The 18,012-nt window shown below is 49.1% G+C and overlaps 1 protein-coding gene across 1 annotated transcript in view; it reads left to right on the top strand.

The window, feature by feature from the left end:
* Positions 1-18,012, top strand: part of LTBP2 (latent transforming growth factor beta binding protein 2) — a 98,303-nt gene that overhangs the window by 48,059 nt on the left and 32,232 nt on the right. The window contains exons 5-9 of the mRNA XM_063092317.1: positions 1,513-1,703; positions 3,948-4,118; positions 4,724-4,930; positions 5,761-6,047; positions 7,173-7,275. Coding sequence (XP_062948387.1) covers positions 1,513-1,703; positions 3,948-4,118; positions 4,724-4,930; positions 5,761-6,047; positions 7,173-7,275 — 959 coding nt within the window. The remainder of the gene's footprint in view (positions 1-1,512; positions 1,704-3,947; positions 4,119-4,723; positions 4,931-5,760; positions 6,048-7,172; positions 7,276-18,012) is intronic.

Here is an 18,012-nt window from a genome sequence, read left to right as displayed (position 1 = left end):
GTCCAGACACTGTTGTGTATACAGTGGTACATAGGCATTGTGACAATGACAGAGTATTTACAATAGAGGCTGCCTTGTAGAATGGCCTGCCTAATAATGAACGTATAAAGAATGTATTCAAATTTATGAGACAAACAGCTCAGATAGTTAAGATGTCAAAGGGCATGAGCAGAAAGTTTTCACAAGTGGAAAACAGATACATGAAAAATTTTCAGTCTTAGAAGTAATTTAAGAAAAAGGGAGATGAAATCAGCGTTGAAGTACTATTTTGTGCTGATTCAATTAGCAAAGTATAAAAAATTAATAATATGCTATGCTGGTGAGGTTGTGCTCTAAATGCTACCTTTGTACTTCTATGTTCTGATGCAGCTTTTTCAAATGGCAATGCACCAGTGTGTACCTAGAGCCATAAATGTGTAACCTTTGATTCAGTTGTTCGAGCCCGAGCAATTAATCCTAAAGTAATAACCCTTTTCAAAATGTTTATTATAAAAAGTTTTTAAACATACAGAATAAAAGAGAGTAGTACAATGAGTCCCTCTATACTAAAGGAATATTTTAACAAAAGAAAAAAAGCATAGTTTAAGAATATCCACAGTTAAAAATTAAAAATAATCTAAACTTGCAACAGGAGAATGTCTGAATAAGTTGGATTTTGTCTTCAGATAGACTATCATGTAGCAATGAAAAGGATAAATATGAAAAATGTGAAATTGTATAAAGTGTAATCTAATGTTAAGTGAAAAATCAGAATTTAAATTGTATCTATAGGTGATGACATTAGTGTAAAATAATATAAGGGAGTACTTCAAAAAGTTCGTGGAAAGATTGGTGTTATCTTTTAATTCTACTTTTCCATGAACTTTTCAAAGTACCTCCATATGTGAGCAAAGATGGAAAGGAAATAGGCAAAAGTATTTGCTGTGTTGGGGTGGAGGATGATGAATTCATGTTTTTCTCCTTGAATATAGTTGTTATATTACTTTTACAATAAAAATAAATGAGAGGGAGTTTCTAGGCTCTGCCCCTGAATCCATCTGTGAATTCCCGTTCGTTGGGCACCTATTCCGCACGTAGTTCATATTAAGGGTTGTATTAGGAAGTGGCAGGGGATGGGCACAGGACTTGGTTTTAGGATGGGTGCTAGTCCAAAGTGAGCTCTGAAAGGCCCTCAGAATGTCAGAGCTACATGGGAATAGCCTAAGACCTTCATACGGCAGTTAAGGGCCTTGAGGCTCAGGGGGGCTAAGTGATTTGCCCATAAAAACCCAGCAAAAGCCTGACTATTCCACATAGGGACATGTACTTCCACAGAGCTGGCTGGCTGGCTGGCTGGCCTTAGATCAGTTCTCCTGCCTCAGGGCAGCTCCTTGTCCAGGAGTCGGCTGCACATGGGTAGGTAGAAGCAGCCAGAGAGCACTATTCTAGTGCAAAGGTGGGGGGCCTGATGAGGGAGGGCACAGGAATGCTGCTCCCAGGATGCAAAGCCCTGTGCCGTGGTTGTCTCCACAGGACCCTGAGTGGGCTCAGCCAGACCCACCCCTCCCAGCAGCACATGGGGCTGTCCCGGACTGTCCGCCTTTACCCAGCTGCTGCTGCCAATGGCCAGCTGACATCCAATGCCCTGCCCACCGGACCAGGCCTGGAGCAGAGAGATGGCACCCAGCAGGCAGCACAGCTGGGCCACCTCTCATCCCCCTGGGGTAAGGATGCCTTGTCTTGGGCCCTAGAAAAGCAGGGCAGCTAAATCTCTGAGCACCTCTGCTTGCCCCTCCATTCTCACAGAGGGGCTGAGGTGTCACCTTGTCCCTCACTCTTTCAGCCAATCAACAAACAGTTGTTGGGTACCTGCTTTGTGCCAGGCTCCAGGGCTTCCAAACCCTGATCCGGACCTTGCCCCTGTTGAGACCCTTAGACCTGACTGCTCTGTTTCTGCCCAGTCTGCCATCCCCTCCTGCCTTTGCTGCCTTCATATCCAACTGTGAACCTCACCTCCCTGCCCCAGTCCATCCACTTCATCCTTCCAGCAAACCACAACCCTCCTGGATCAACCTAACCAATTGCTTCCTCGGCATCTATAGCTGGGCCTCTGCTTTCCACACGAGAAAACCCAGCATCTCTGTGGATTCACTTTGTTGTTGCCTGGACATTTGCTCCCTTCCATTCCTCAGAGCAGCTATTCCAGGCCTGGGGGACACTTTCCTGAGTTCCCATCCATCAGCCCATGGACATGCCCCTGCTCCCTGCCTCCCAGAGAGTTCCTCAACTTCCTGCCCACCTGCCCCACCCAGGCACACCACTCCCTTACCTAAATCTGTGCCCAAGCTCACCTCCTTTTTTTTTTTCCATTTTAAAAGTGGAAGTGAAATTCCTGTAACATAAAATTAACTATTTTAAAGTGTACACTTCAGTGGTTTTTATTATATTTACAATTTTGTGCAACCATCACCACTATCTGACTTCACAACATTTTCATTTCTCCAGGAAAAAAAAAAACACTGTTGCCAATAAGCAGTCATTCTCTATTCCCCTCTCTCCCAGCCCCAGGCAACCACTAATCTACTTTCAGTCTCCATAGATTTGCATATCCTGGACATTTCACATCAATGTGATGATAAAATATGTGACTTTTTGTGTCTGGCTTATTTCACTTAGCATAATGTTTTTGAGGTTTATCCAAGTTGGAGCATGAATCAGTATTTTGCTCCTTTTCATGGCCGATGACCTCCTCTAAAGCACACCCTCCACCCTCTCTGGCTTCCTCCAGAACTCTAAGCCATCGCTTGTCCTCCCTCTTCTGCATCTCCATCCTGTTCTGCTCTCAGCCCTTACACTGAGAGCATATACACTTACTCACAGCGCTCCTACTAACACACACACTCACACACTCACACACTCTCACACACTCACACACTCTCACACACACACACTCACACACACACTCTCACACACACACACACACACACTCTCACACACACACACACTCACACACACACTCACTCACACACGCACGCACACACACACTCACACTCACACACTCACACACACACGGTATTTCTCTGCTTCCCTCTGGCTTCTTCTCTATCCCCTCCCTTCACAGTCAAGCTCCATGAACCCATGGTCTTCAAATACTTTTTCCTCTTCCTCCTCTCCCATTCTCTCCTCAACACTCTGCCTTCTGGCTTCCCTCCCTGAGTTCCCCCTACTGAATTAATACCCCTCTTTGTATTTCCACTGACCCCACCCTTATTAAATGAAGTGATCTCAGCTCACAGTGACCTCCCAACTGGTCACCCTGACTCCTGACCCAGTCTGCACACTGCAGCTGGGAGGAAATTAGTCCTCCCACACTTCCTCTTTGATATCTTGCTGAAATTTTTGTAATGTCTTCCCAGTTACCGACCAAATAAAGTACCTGATCCTTGTTCTGACAATCAGGGTTCCCCCAAACCTGACTAATCATTCTTTCAAGATTTATCTTCCCCTACTTTACTTAGGAAACTCTCCTCTCTGGCAAGACTGAGCTACATTCCATTCCCTGCCCTTGGGTACAAAGTCCATCTGCAGCACTTGTTAGCTGTGTGATTGTGGCAACCTGAACTCTGAGCCTGTTTCCTTAAATAGAAAATGGAAATATTAAGTTAACCATATGAAAATTGTCAATATTCAGCTATTTTAACCTACAAAAATGGCAATTCCTAATGGTTTAACCTGAAGTAATTCCCCCCAAGAGTGTTGAGAGTTCACGTGCATAAAGCATGAGCTTGGTGGCTGGCACATCTGTGGGCTTCTCAGAGGCATTACCCTGCCCCGACTTGTGTCCAGGAGTACTCAGCAAGTGTCCTTGGGATGGATGCACTCCTCCCGTAGTCCATTCTAACCAGGCTCTGGAGGTCACGGCTGTGCCTTTCAGCCCTGCCCCCTGGACCCAAGCCCTCTTTCTGCAGGGCTGAACCTCACGGAGAAGATCAAGAAGATCAAGATCGTCTTCACTCCCACCATCTGCAAGCAGACCTGTGCCCGCGGGCACTGTGCCAACAGCTGTGAGCGTGGTGATACCACCACCCTCTATAGCCAGGGCGGTCACGGGCATGACCCCAAGTCTGGCTTCCGCATCTGTGAGTTCCTTGCTCCCTCAGATGGTTCCTGGCTGGCCCTGGGGGAAAGGGAGACACGGGTGGCCAGAGGGACAGACTTGCCTTGGACTAGAGCCCGGCTCTTCTGTGGGAGGGAATCCCACTGCTCTCATACTGGGGCTACATGAGTTGTCCAAATCGCACAGAGACGTGAGTCCTCACCCAGCTGTCGTGGCCTAGCTGTGTGACTCTGGTCAAGTCACATAACCTCTCTGAGTCCAAGTTTTCTCAACAAAGGAATGAGGAAATTCACAATAATGCCACTGCCCCATCTCCCAGTTTGTATGTGGGGGGCAGGGAATTGAGGGCTGGCCAGTTAGCTCAACTGGTTAGAGCACAGCCTTATAACACTGAGGGCGGATCCCTGTACTGGCCATCGGCCAAAAAAAAGAAAAGAAAAGAAAGATAAGGACTTGTTATTATCACCCTTCTTCACTTGTGGGCCTTGTGGAAAGTCCCTGAATTTCAGGGGGTTCTGGGTTCCCCAAGCTATCCAGATTTTGGATCTTGCTGCCCCTGTTTCTCTTTTGTCACCGGTTGTGCTGCTGTTCTTCCACCGCTGATCACCTTGAGGGTCAATATTGCAGATTTCTGCCAGATCCCCTGCCTGAACGGAGGCCGCTGCATTGGCAGGGACGAGTGCTGGTGCCCTGCCAACTCCACTGGGAAGTTCTGCCACCTGCCTGCTCCACAGCCAGACAGGGAACCTCCAGGGAGGAGTTCCCGCCACAGGGCCCCGGTGGAGAGCCCCTTGAAGCAGTCCACCTTCACATTGCCTCTCTCCAACCAGCTTGGTGAGCACGGGACTGGGAGGAGCCCCCGGGGAGGTTGGACACTGTCACCATTACTGTGCTGGGCCCTGGACAGGGACAGGGAAGCTGTCTCCAGTCCTTCCTTCACGGTTGAACCTCCCTCTTTCTCCTTTGCCCTCAGAGATCAGTTTCATTCCCTAAACTTCTCTTTCCCTTTCCACCTGAATTCATCCATGTGTTTTCATCCTTACCCTGTGCTGGGTGAGACAAAACAGTATTAGGGCAGAGTCCTGCCCTCAAGGAACCCCTGGTCCTGGGCAGTAGAGGAAGGATGGATGAGAAATAGAATATACCATAAAACATTTCATTTTCTCTGCCTTCCATTATTAGGTGCCAAATTGAGGCTACAGAAAAGTACAAAGTTCTATAGGAGGTCAGGGACGGAGAGGCTCCTAAACCCAGAGTGCTCTGGGGAGGCTGTGTGAAGGGGATGCTTCAATTAAGCCTTAAACAACAGGTAGCATTTGCTTAAGCAGAGGGACTGACATGAGCAAAGGCATGGAGGTGGGACCATGCACGATTATTGGGCTGGAGCTCAGCAGCTGTAGAGGGTCATGGTGGGTGGTAGAATCAGGAAAGTAGTTTAGAACTTGATAACAAAGGACCTTCAGTGAAGGAGTTGGCACTTCATCCTGTCCTTACAGGGAGATTGTTCTGGGGTTCCAAGTAGGGAGCAAAGAGATGGAAGGAGAGTTTTGGGGAGACACAGCCAGTGGCCTGCCTAGCCCAGGGCTGGTGAGCACTCTTTAGAGGGTGGGAAAGTGAGGGTGGGGCCCTATTGCCTGGGCTCTGACCTTAGCCCTTGTGCCCAGCCTCCGGGAATCCCTCCCTGGTGAAAGTGCACATTCACCACCCACCTGAGGCCTCCGTGCAGATCCACCAGGTGGCTCGGGTGCGGGGCGAGGTGGAGGAGGCCCTGGAGCAGAACAGCGTGGAGACCAGACCCCGGTCCCGGCTCCCTGCCAGCCCCGGCCACAGCCACTGGGACAGCAACAGCATCCCTGCTCGGTCTGGAGAGCCCCCTCGGCCACCACCTCAGATGGCACCAAAGCCTCGGGCACTGCTGGGCCGGTGTTACCTGAACACTGTGAATGGACAGGTGAGAACACAGCTCCTGTTTCATCCTTAGAGGCTTCCAGAACAGTGATTGCCACCCCCCCCCCAGCTCTGCCCTTCTCCTCCTCTCTCTCTTTCTTGTGCTTATGGAATTGGCGTGTCTGCAGTCTCCAGTTGCCTTTTTTTCTTTTTTAATATATTTTTTCTTTTTTGTTTTGTTTTATTTATTTGTTTGTTTTGTTTTCAGTTTCCCAGATGGGAAAACCCAGGGCATAAAATTGCCTAAGTATGGAGAGGTTGGGCCTCCTATGTGGGCTCTACTTCGTACCTGTCAGTACCAGGCATGCAGAATAGGACCCAAGGAAGTTCCCTTCTGGAGGAAATATCACCAGTGTCCTCAGGAGAAGACAACCTAGAGTTTGGTCCCAGTATATCCTGGGCTCTCTGAAAGCTGAGCTTAGGACATAGGCACATAGGCAGTGGGGCTGTTAGGATCTGGCAAGGAGTTAGTATGTGGCTTTGGTCACAGAGACACGCAGGTTATACCCCAAAGCCAAGGTGGGGCAAAAAATGAGAGATACTCCATCCCCCTGGAGGCATCCATAGTTTATGATGGGAAATCAGGTGAGCTCTTCTGAGGCAAGGACCCTAGAATAGGGGTTAGGCTAGACCCAGGAAGGTTTTTCTTGGGGTTGCAGTTTGGTGTTTCCAGAAACCCCTTCTATGGTTAAGGAACTGAAGGAGGCGGGGTAGCCAAGAAAAGAGGACCTGGAGTCCCCAGATCCTCCCTGACCTCTCGGCTTGTGGTATCCCTGAGCCTAGGGCCCTGCTCATGGGGAAGGCCCATGCTGTGGGTGATCCTGCAGTTCCCTGAAGGTTGACAGAGGTCCTTTGGGACCCTCTGTCTATGGGGGGACTATGGAGGGTGGCAGTTTGCAGACCTGCATGGGGCAGATCTTGTGTCTGGGGTGTGCCCCACCCCACAAGGTTAGGGTCTGGTAGAATGAGTGGTGGGTTTCTCTGCTTCCTTCTGGGACATTGGCTGACTTCCTTCTCCCCTCCCTTGTGTGGATATAGGGAGTGAGCTCTGCATCCTGGGCTCTCCTGGTACACCTCTGTGCACAGCAGGGGTGGGGGGTGGTCACAGGAGTCATGACCTCTTTTCCAGTGTGCTAACCCTCTGCTGGAGCTGACTGCCCAAGAGGACTGCTGCGGCAGCGTGGGAGCTTTCTGGGGGGTGACCTCGTGTGCCCCATGCCCACCCAGACCAGGTGAGTGCTGGATGCCAAGGTCAAGAGTTGTGGGGAAGCTCTCCCAGGGCCTAGTCTCTACTTTGGACACCCCCTCACACCCCTTCAGGGTTTCAGAGGCCAGGCAGGTAGAGCAGGCTGAGAAACTGCGCATGCTTCCCAGAGCTGCCTTGAGAGTGCTTCTGGCTGGTCCCCGAGGCTCCTGACCGTTCAACTAACTCACCCCTCTGCGGGTGCAGCCTGGCCCACTTACTCCATCTGACTGCCTGGGAGGGGCTTCTCCCTCTTGCTGTGGTTCTTGCTCAGATTTTAGGGATCCCATCTGGTGTGGGGCCTATCCTCCCCCTCCCATATATACCCCTTCCCAAGCACCAGCAGCCCGGAGGTCTTGATTTGGTAACTCAGTGTTTCCCTCATTCTTTCCCTGGAGGGCACCCCAGGCCTCCTCCTCACCCTTTGTTCCTTCCCTAGTCTTTGAATTAGAATCCAATGTCTGTCCGAGAATGTTCTCAGCCATGGGACATGGGAACCCCAGAGTCTTGCCCTCTTTTGGATGGTGGGAAAAGTCTAACATTCATTCATTTGTTCAGCAAATACTCACGGGATGCCTTGTGTGTGCCAAGCACTGAGGATTCAGGAACAAGCAAAATGCCCATTCATGCTGCTCTCATAGGTCTTGGTCTTACAGTTGGGAGGAGGGTGACCAGTGCCTGTACCTGAATGTGGCTTCTGCCCGCTTAGCCCATCTTCCCTCTCCAGGCCTCATTCCTGGACCTGGACCTGGGCCTGGACCTGGGCCTGGCATGTATTTCTTTTGCCCGTCAGCAGTAAACTTGGTGAATTGGCTTTGTGGGGGGCCTGGATTAGAGCCCAAAGGTGGGAGGAACAGGGCAGTTCCCAGCATCAGACTCAGCTGTGGAGCAGTGACTGTATTTTCCAAACTAAAAATAAGTGCAGATGTTTCATAGTGTGATAGAACTTTTGGTGAAGCAGCAAAGGGTAGTGGCATTCAGCTCCTGGGCTTGAGAGTCCAACACATACCAGGTACCAATCCTAGCTCTGCCTGCTAACCTCTCTGCCTCAGTCTTCTGATCTGTGAAATGGAGAGAGTGATAGTGCTGGTCTGTTAGAGCTGCTGTGGAGAATAAATGAGATGATGCCTGTGCTTAGCATTAGGTCAAATGAACCATTGCTATTAATATTATTAGAAGGTATCCCTCAAGAAAGGGAAAAGGAAAACGACCCACTGACCCACCAGGAGGTGTGTGTCAAACTGCTGGGTCTCCCCCGCAGGCCCGAGATATTTTTGCCACTTTTCTTCTTTCCTTGTGTTCCTTCCTCCTTCCCGTCAGGCTGACCCTTGAGACTTCTATATGCCACATTCCATTCAGTCAACAAATATTTACATCGATCAAGCCACATGTGAAGTGCCCATAATGTGCAGGCCCTGGACAGACAGTGGAGAATGAGGTAAAAAAAAGTACCTCTCCTCTCCAAGCTTATAGTCTCATGGCTGCCATACACAGTTGGTGGGCATTGGAAATAAAGAGGCCAGTGCAGTGACTAGACAAGTGTGGAGTGCTGTGGGGACACAGACAATGGGACTGGGGCCACTCACAGGTCCTGTAGCACCTTTGTGCAAAATAGAAAAGCATGCCCCTTCCATTTGTTCAGAGCCATCTTCATAAATATACGAATCTGGAATACCAGCGATTCCCTAAGATGTGGTGCTTTTGTGCAGTGCACAACCTGCACGTCTATATACTGTGGGGCTAGCTCAGGCTGGTGCATCAGGGAAAGCTCCTTAGAGGAAGTGACATCCAGGATGAGACCTGAAGAATGATTAGAGGTTAGACAGTCAGTGAGGTGGGGAAGAATTTAACAACCCAAGGAAATTGCATATGCAGGTGACACCAAGAGACTGAGCAACACTTCTTACAGCACAGCCTGCCTCTTGCCAGGCCCCGCTCAGCCCTGGCTCTCCTATAGGAAGGCAGTCGTGTCAGAAGGGTTGGGTGGAGTCAGGAATCCCAAGCCCCTTGTCTGGACAGGATCTGGTTCCCAAGAGTTGGCTCAGTTGGACAGGTGGGTGGGGTCTCTCCCCCTCAACCCCCTCAGCCCTCCTAGGGGCAGCCAGTACTGGCTGCTGCTGAACAAGTTGCTGACCTGCCCAGGGACCTCCTGACCCAGTAGGGCCATCCTAGGAGGGGGCCACCTCCTCTGGGGAGGAGCAGCGAGGTTTCATCACAGTGGCAATTCAGGAGCAGCCTTAGAAGTTTCTCCTCCCTATCTTGGAAGCTGTCATGGTGTTGCCTCTAGAGTCTGAGAAACAATGAAGGGGAAAAGTGGGATCAGCTGCCAACAGCTATGGGTGGCAAAGCAGTGGAGCGGAGTGGGGCAGCTGAGAAGCAGGGTTCTGGAAGGCGCTGCCAAGAAGGGGCCTCCACCCCCTACTTTCTTCACAGCTGAGGTCTGTGCCCCTCTCAGAACCTTCCTCTGGGCAAGTCTTCAGGCCCTTGAGTGTCCAAGATTTGGCCACCAAGCATGGTCCTGAGCCCTTGAGATGGAGCCCTCTGGGAGGGAGACAGGACTTAGAGTCCTGCAGGGTCCTTGGGGTCAGTATATCCTCTTCAACTCACTAGGCCAACTTGACAGTGATGTTAGTGGCCAGAGGCCTATCACATGACATTAGTGGGAGTGAAAATGGAAGCCACCCTGGGTTCTCTATTTAAATGTCATATCCACCAGTTATAGGATTTAAGCAGAGAGAGGCACGGGAGCCCACCAGAGATGCAGAGATGCAGGCTGTGAGGTCCATGCTGACAGGCACAGCGACCTTGACCCCAGACTTCAGAATCAGTTCTGAACATGGGAGAACTCTCACTTAGGAGGGTGGAGAACAGGTGAGAAAGCCAGAGTCTGCACTTTGGGTGCTGCCTGCCTGTCCACCTTCCCCATTCCTGGTCCCAGCTGTCTGCCAGCCTCGTGAGCTGAGCCTACCTGATGTCCAAGGACCCTGCTCCCAACAGAACTGGCTACCTTTGTTTGGTCAGGGCCTAGAGCCCAGTGGTGTTGGGCATGGGAGCAGAGCTTTGTGGGTCAGGTACCTACACGTGATGCAAAACACCAACTATACCCCCCCAAACACACCCAAGTCTCAACCCTTGCCCCTCCCCCATCCCCGCTGGTGGCCTCCCACACCACCCCTCCTCCACCTTGTTCAGCACGCCTCAGCAAGCTGGGCACCAGGGTACAGACCCTGGAATGTTAAGCATTTCAGCACACTGAGCAAGAAATAACAAGACCAGGGCAACATAAACATTTAAAACACATTAAAGTGCAGCTGGGCATTGTATAGCAAAGGGGCAGGATGTTGGGAACCTTGTTTGTATTGACAGCATGCCAGACACCTAGCTCCATGCCTGAGCCTGGGGCTGGGGCAGGGATGTCTCTCTAAGTGGGCATGACAAGCAAGCTACTGTTCAAGAATCAGAAAAGATGAATTGCTGGGGTGGGCTGGGGGATGGTCAGCAAGACAGGCAGAACTTCTGGGTTCTAGAACATCTTCGGTCCTCATGATCCTGCCTCTTTGAGCCTCGGTTTCTTCTCTGATAAAATAAGGCTGTGCCTCTCAGGGAAGGCTTGTCATCCCGACAAGGTGGTCTAGCAGAATCAGGTCCGAATGGCAGTGATAGATTAGCAGCCTGGGAGCCATGTGACTTCATGGCTTCCCCTTGTCAGCTTTTGGCTTTTGAGGTTGAAGAAGGTCCCTGCAGGATGCTGCTGTTTCTGACACAGAAGAGGACTGCCCTGAAGTCTCAGTTGCATGGCACAGGATGAATCCCTTTTCTTCCAGAAGAATTCCACAGAGCCCCTTCCTCAGGGAGATGGCTCAGGGTGTCAGACTGGGCCAGACCATGATTCCCTCTTCTCCCTTCTTGCTGAAATGATGGACACGGCGTGTGCTCAGGACTGCATGCAGCTGACTTTTCAGGACTTAACCTGAGCCACGTCTTCCTGGCCCCTTGTGAGTTATCAGAGGTCCTGCTCACAGTCTCTCCAGCCTCCCTGCCAGGGTCTGGAGAACAAACGGCTCCAAAAGCCACTTAGATTGAGGCCACATTTTTGAGTTTTCATCTAAGAAGGACAGACATCTGGGTTGACTTGAAAGTTGGCTACTGCCCCATCTGGCTTGCCACTGGCTGTGTCAACCCCAAGGCCCCTTTGCTGGGACAGGCAGGGCTGGCACAGGGCTTGAGGCTGGCAGTGGTGGGCTCCAGCTGTTTGCCACGACATCATCTTTCCATCTGCCTGGTGTGGGATGAGTTCACCTCAGAACCAGGCCCCTCCCTGTGTCTCCAGGAAGAACTGATGCTCTTGCTCTGCCTCTTCAAGGAATTCTGCATCTTTCTCTCTCGAAAACAAGAAGAGCCACCAGTGACTATGCTGGACCCTTCACCTGTATTATCTCATTTCATTTGCACAACCACTCACAAGCTAAGGATCTTTAATCCCATCTGACGGATGAGGAAAATGAAGCTCAGAGAAGGGTGAGGAACTTGTCCAAGGTCACACAGCTAGGACAGGTGGAACTAGGATTCAAACCACAGCATGTCTGATTCTCAGCTGTCCAAGACTTCCCTATTCATTCTGGGGAAACCTGGGCCTGCCTGAAGGAAGCAAAAATCAGGATACTAGCCTGGAATTTTATAGCCAAGAGGATGCTCATCAGGATGTGTTCCATGAGTCATTTGTGCACGAAGGACAATGTCTGTCAAGATTGGGGTTGAACAGGCTCAAGAGTTACCAGAGACATGTCAGAAGAATTGCCCTATGGAGTAGGCTTGTTCCGTGCATTTCTGGAGAGAAAAAGCTGATGTGTGGATGTTTCTAGTAAGCAGAACTCAACTTGAAACTGGGCACAAGGAACAACTTATTAAAAACTGCAGATGCCCAGCAATAAAATGGGTTGTGCCTAGTACTGAGCTCGCCGTAACAAGCAGCATGCCTACCAAGAACAGGTTTTTCAAAGGAGTTGGGGAAGGAATTTGATTTGGGGGGAAATGGGGGCTTATATATATGTTTGAAAATTTATTTGAAACCCTCAACAGAAAGCAAGGTTTGGTTTGATTTGGCCTTGCCCCTTGCCCATGAGGAGTGTTGTAGATGTAGATTTATGATGCCAGCCCTGGGGACAGAGGGGGTGTGAGGATGATGTGGTCATGAGAGGAGATTCCCAGCAGACAGCTTTGAGCAAGTCTCAGCAGCAAGAGCATTATTGTCACTGTCATCAGTGTTAGCAACTCTTTCTTCAGAGTACCTATAAATGCCAGGCACCATGCGAGATGCTTTCTCATTTTGTTGCATCTGAACAATATTTCTAGGCGCTGGGTACTACAAGGATCTTCCAAAAGTTCATGGAAGGATTCATATTTTTAATTCAATTTTTCCATAAAGTTTTTGAAGTACCCTTGTATCATCCCCATTTTACAAAAGAGGAGGTTGGGCCTGAAATCCAGTTCTATCTGACTCCAGACCCCCGCTTCCAACGGCCTCTGTCATCTGCTTCTCTGTGCTATGTGGCTCGGGCATTTGCTAGAGGACCCTGGCTTGGGGAACAGCTGTCCTGGAGTGGGGCTCCTGTTCTCCAGGACTTTGGCTGAAACGCCCAGTCCCCTGCACTAAGGAAATGGGACTTGCAGAATTCCAGTTGTCAGGCTGAAAAAGCAGTATCTTTTTGGCTTGGAGATGTTCTGAGAGCTTCTTCCAAGGGACTTGAAGCCTCCTGGGAATTGTGTCTCAGACTTAAGTTAGCACCCTCCCTATCCCAGCAGGGTGGGTGTCTCTGTCTCTGACTCATGGCGTCTTTGGCCTGGAGAGCTCCAGGAAGGGCTGGGGCTGGGGTGGCTGCTTGGCACCTGTCTGAGCCAGAAGTCTGACCAGACCTCTTTCCAGCTCAGAGATTGTAGTGACTTTGGTTCTAGTGCCACTCTGAGAGAACAGTCAGAGGCCATCTTTGGGTGGAACGTCCATAATCACTGGGAGATCCACTGGCACTTCACCAAGGAGGAAAATCTGAATAATGGACATTATGATAATTATCAAAATGTGGGAAGTATTGTGCTCAGAATTTTACATGCTTATTTAGTGTTGACAATGACTCCATGAGGAAGGACTTGTCATCCTCATTTACTGATAAGAAAACCCAGGCCCAGACAGGTTGAGCAACTTGCCCAAATGCATGCAGCTAGTGAGGGGCAGCAGGCCAGCAAGCTGTCCTTGAGACTGTACTGCTGGAAGGAAGGAGGAAGGAAGGAAGGAGGAAAGGAAGGAAGGAAGGAAAGCAGGAAGGAAGGAAAGAAGGAAGGAAGGAAGGGGGGAGAGATGAAGGGATGGGGGAGGGAGGGAGGGGCAACTGACCCCTGGGAAGCGACTAAGGGGCTGTGCCAGGCATGGTGTAGGTTCAGTCTGTCATTCGTTGTTTCAGTACAGTTAATCTTCACAACAACCCCACAAACTGAGTTTCTGTCCCCACTTCTGCAGATGAAAAAATTCAGGCTGAAAGAAGTTAAGAAATGTGCCTCAGGTCACAGATGAGTCAGAGTGGAGCCAGATTAGGTGAGGGTCTGGCTTCCCAGTGCCACAGTCCTTCTGCTGGGGGAGTAGCCGTTTCTCTTCAGCAGACCCTCCTGAGGTTTGCGAATCTACAGGGCCAAGCCTCCAGCCTGCTAACTGGGGCCTATCGGGCATATGTGTCTGCTCCCTGGACAGAGGGGGTGGGCAGCAGGGACCCTCCATGCCTCCCTGCTGCAAGCACCTGTCATCACAGGCCGAGATCCATGTGGCTTGTAAATAGCCTTGTGGCCAGCCACATGTGTTCACCGTCTCCCAGCTCTGCTCTCAGGGCCAAAACTGCCTACAGCAATGAGTTTGCCTTTGCTGAGCCTCCTCGGGAGTCCCAGCAGCTGAGGAGAACTAGCAGGGCAGGGGTGGCTGCATCCAGGGGCCCTCTGCTTCTTTCCCCAGTCTGTGAGCAAGCAAGGAGCAGCACTGGGTGGAGAGGGCCGAGGTCAGGGCCAGAAGACATGGGGTCAAGGACCAGGAGACCACTTACCATGAAAGTGACCCACATCTGCCCTACACGCTTCACAGGCATTTTGTGATGTCCAGACTCCTCAGAGTTCAGGTTGATTCCAACTCACCCCTTGGCAGCTGCTTTGGTTTTCTCGAGTCTGCGTCCCACCTGCAGGAACACTGCGGCTCCCCAAGTGCCTCCTTGAAGCATCGTTGGAACCACAGCTCAGCCACTCTCTCTCAAGACCTCAAATTCTCTTCTTTCTACTCTCTGACCCCGCATTACATCCTTGACATGGCTGAGGGGCCATGGGGGCTAGCACAGGTTCTTCACCACTTCCTTTGTCAATTCCACATGGCATTTGGTCATGTATGTTGTGCAGCATTTACCAAGCGTCAGATCACTTTTTCTGACTTCCTTCTGAGTATCTGTACTTTTTTCTCATTCCCTCTCCTAATCCTTGTTAAGAAAAGCAGGGGAGGGGGGTTCTCAGGAGGGGTGATAGGCTTCCTGATGGGCAGGCATCTACCTGAGGCCTCCACTGGATCCTAGGATTCTCTGCCTAGACAACTCCTAAGGCTTGTCATGAATTCATTCCTTTATCTATTTGGAGACAGTGAAGAGAATAGCTTAGAATTTCTCCTTTGGAGCCAAACTGCCTGGGTTCATAATCCTAGCCCCACCCACCAGCTGGGTGACCTTGGGAATGTTTCCTAAACACTCTGTGCCTCAGTTTGCTCATCTGTAAAACAGAAATAATATTAGTAGGTACCTCCAAGGGCTGTTAGGAGGATTAAATAAGATAATATATATAAAACCTTTATAGTAGAGCCTGGCCTGTAGTAAGTGCTGTTAGAGTGTTTGCTGTTCATTTGACTGAGTGCACACACTGTTCCAGGTGCTGTGCCTGGCACTAGAGACATAGCAATGATGAAGAAGACAAGGTCCCTGTCCTCATGGAGCTTATGCTTTAGTGGGGAGGTGGACAAGCAAACAGATAGCCACAACCTGCTGGGTTCTTGCCCCGAGCCTCCTGGCTGTCTAAGTGTTTGCTGCTGATTCTTCTGGGTTGAATGCTGTACTTGGTCTTACAGAAACTGGGACAGCCCTTATAGACTGCCTCTGGGAGGGGTGAGCAAGAACACTGGTGGGAGCTTCACCAGACAGTCACTTGGCATTTATTTCTTTCTAGAAGCCTGCCTTCATGAAGAGTCGCTCATCTAACATGTACCCTCAGCCCAGTGAGGGGCAGAGGCCCCTTACCAAGGGGCGAAATCACTTTACAGAAAAAGCACAGGTTTCCAGACTAATGAATGCCCCCACATCCTCTCGGCTGAACATATTCCTCAGGTTCTCACGGTTTTCTGTAGGGGCCAGCATCTGGCTCCACTCTTCTGCCCTGCTCTGATCGAACTCTCTGCCACTCCTGTCCTCATCTCTGGAGAAGCATGGACCTGAGCCTAACTGCTCCCTCCTGACATCTGGAGCAGTGATGCTGCCCCGGCCTCCAGCTCACCCGAGTCTCCCTGACCCACCTCTCCCCCGCCCTATCTCTCTCGGAGAGGGGCAGTGGAGTGTAGCAGAAAGGACATGACATTTATGGCCAGATGCCCAGGTTCAACCCTGACTCGGCTCCAGCCAACTTTCTTACCTGGGCAAGTTACCTAACCTCTGTGAGCCTTGCTTTCTTAATCTGTAAAATGGAGATAAAGGTCCCTGCCTTACAGAATTATTGTTGTGAGAAACAGGATACTATGCACCATTGGCCTTGCAACTCTGAAGCGTCCTGTGGATGGTGTTATTCCTTGGCCCACTGGCAACAGCCTTGTGACACTCTTCCCCATCTTCAGCTTGTCATAATGTTCATGGGCTGCATCTAATAGCCTGCTTTCTGAGTTTCTCCAGACAACTTCCTCTCTTCCCCACTCTGTCTTCAGTTCATCCCAGCAGGCCCCACGCCAGGGACACGCACGTCTCCCAGCCTCACTCCCATCTTTCTGTCTCGGTCTCAGAATCCACATGTGTCTCCACAGGAGTGGCCTTCTAGGCTATAAGTGCCCCAGTGGAACATGCAAACCAGAGCAGGGCAGTCCATGGCAGGAAAAAATGTTAGAACTTTAATTTACATCTTTTAATCATAAAAAAATTAAGCCTTACTAATTCATGTCCTCACTTGATCTCTGGGTATGTCAGACTGTCACATGTCATGTCTGGCACACAGTATGTCCTCAGAGAAGAGTGGGGATTCCAAGAAAATGTGGCACCTCCTGATGTTTATTTCTGGCATATTACAACATAGTGCAGTTCACAGTGCTCGGTTTACTGGACTTTTCAGTTATGCTGTGCGGTGTTAACTAAACCAACCCCACAAAATAGAAAAGTGATTCCTAAAAAATTCCTTTAAAGAAACTGTGGACTCAAAATTATACTAATAACATAATTGTAAACAATAATTCAGAAGTGCAAAGCAGACACTTCTTCTCAGGTGGCTTCTAACATGTCATCAGCCATATTACGAGGTAAAAATTATAATAATCTATCAGATGTGACCCAAAATGTATCCCAGGATCTAAATGATCAGAGATTTATATCTGCTATCATAATAACAAACCTTACCTTAAGTGTATCATGTGCCTGGAGAGAACAGCTAATGATAGAATAAAAGCTATCTTGATTACATTTTAAAACATCGAGACTTTCAACCTTTGCTGTACAATTGGATGAAAGTATAGATATTTCAAATACATCTCTTGGAATTTGCAAGAATCCATTTCAGCAATAAAGTATATGAAGAATATCTTTTGTAAGCAACTAAAAGATGAACCAGAGAACATAAACTCTCAACAGCAAATGAGTTCGCAGATAAAAATAAGCTTTATCAAACAAAACTGATGCTATGACTGGAATAAAAAGGAACTGGGATAAGGTAACAGAGAAGGAGAGTGCTGTATGTAAAAATCCCTTCACTGCAGTGATCAGAGACAAGCTACTGCCACAAAGGAGTCAAAACCAGAAGGAAACAAACTGCTGCAGCAATCATCGTGCGGCTGACATTATAAAGCAACGTCTTTAAAGCGTGGTGGTATCTTCATGGAACTCTGTGTGCAACAAGGTCTGTGAAATTGCTTGTACCCCTTGAGGACTGCTGGCTATGTCTCAGCAAAGGAATCATCAAACTTAAAGATGAGTTCTTTCTTTTTTTTTTTTTTTTAACAAAAAGATGGTGTTCCACGTTGCCGCCTTTTTCTGTGATGACAGGTGGCTGTCAGTGGTATGCTTCCTGCTACAGCTTTTCCAGAAGGTTGACCTAATAGTCTGTCCCTCCAAAGTAATGGAAGTGTTTTCCCTGTTTTATTTAACGTTAATTGTTTAGCTTTTTCTTTGTAAAGGGAGGGGGAATGTTGTGAAATCAAGGCAGGATGTGTATCAGTATCAAAATATTGAGAATCAATTGCTTGTTGGTCCATCTGCAACCAAATGTCTCCTGTATATCTGTAATTATTTTGGAAAAAAAAGTAAAAAAGATAATAAAACCCATTCAATCACATGTTATATTGCATAACATATAGTATAATATACAGTATATGTAATATTATAACCATATAAATAAGGTATGTTGTTAATTAATATCATTTCTTATGCTCACTGTATTTTTAATTAGTAAAAATTGTATATATTTATAG

The sequence above is a fragment of the Cynocephalus volans genome, chromosome 3, assembly GCF_027409185.1.
Source record: "Cynocephalus volans isolate mCynVol1 chromosome 3, mCynVol1.pri, whole genome shotgun sequence".
Taxonomy (NCBI): domain Eukaryota; kingdom Metazoa; phylum Chordata; class Mammalia; order Dermoptera; family Cynocephalidae; genus Cynocephalus; species Cynocephalus volans.
This window is presented reverse-complemented; position numbering and strand designations above follow the sequence as displayed.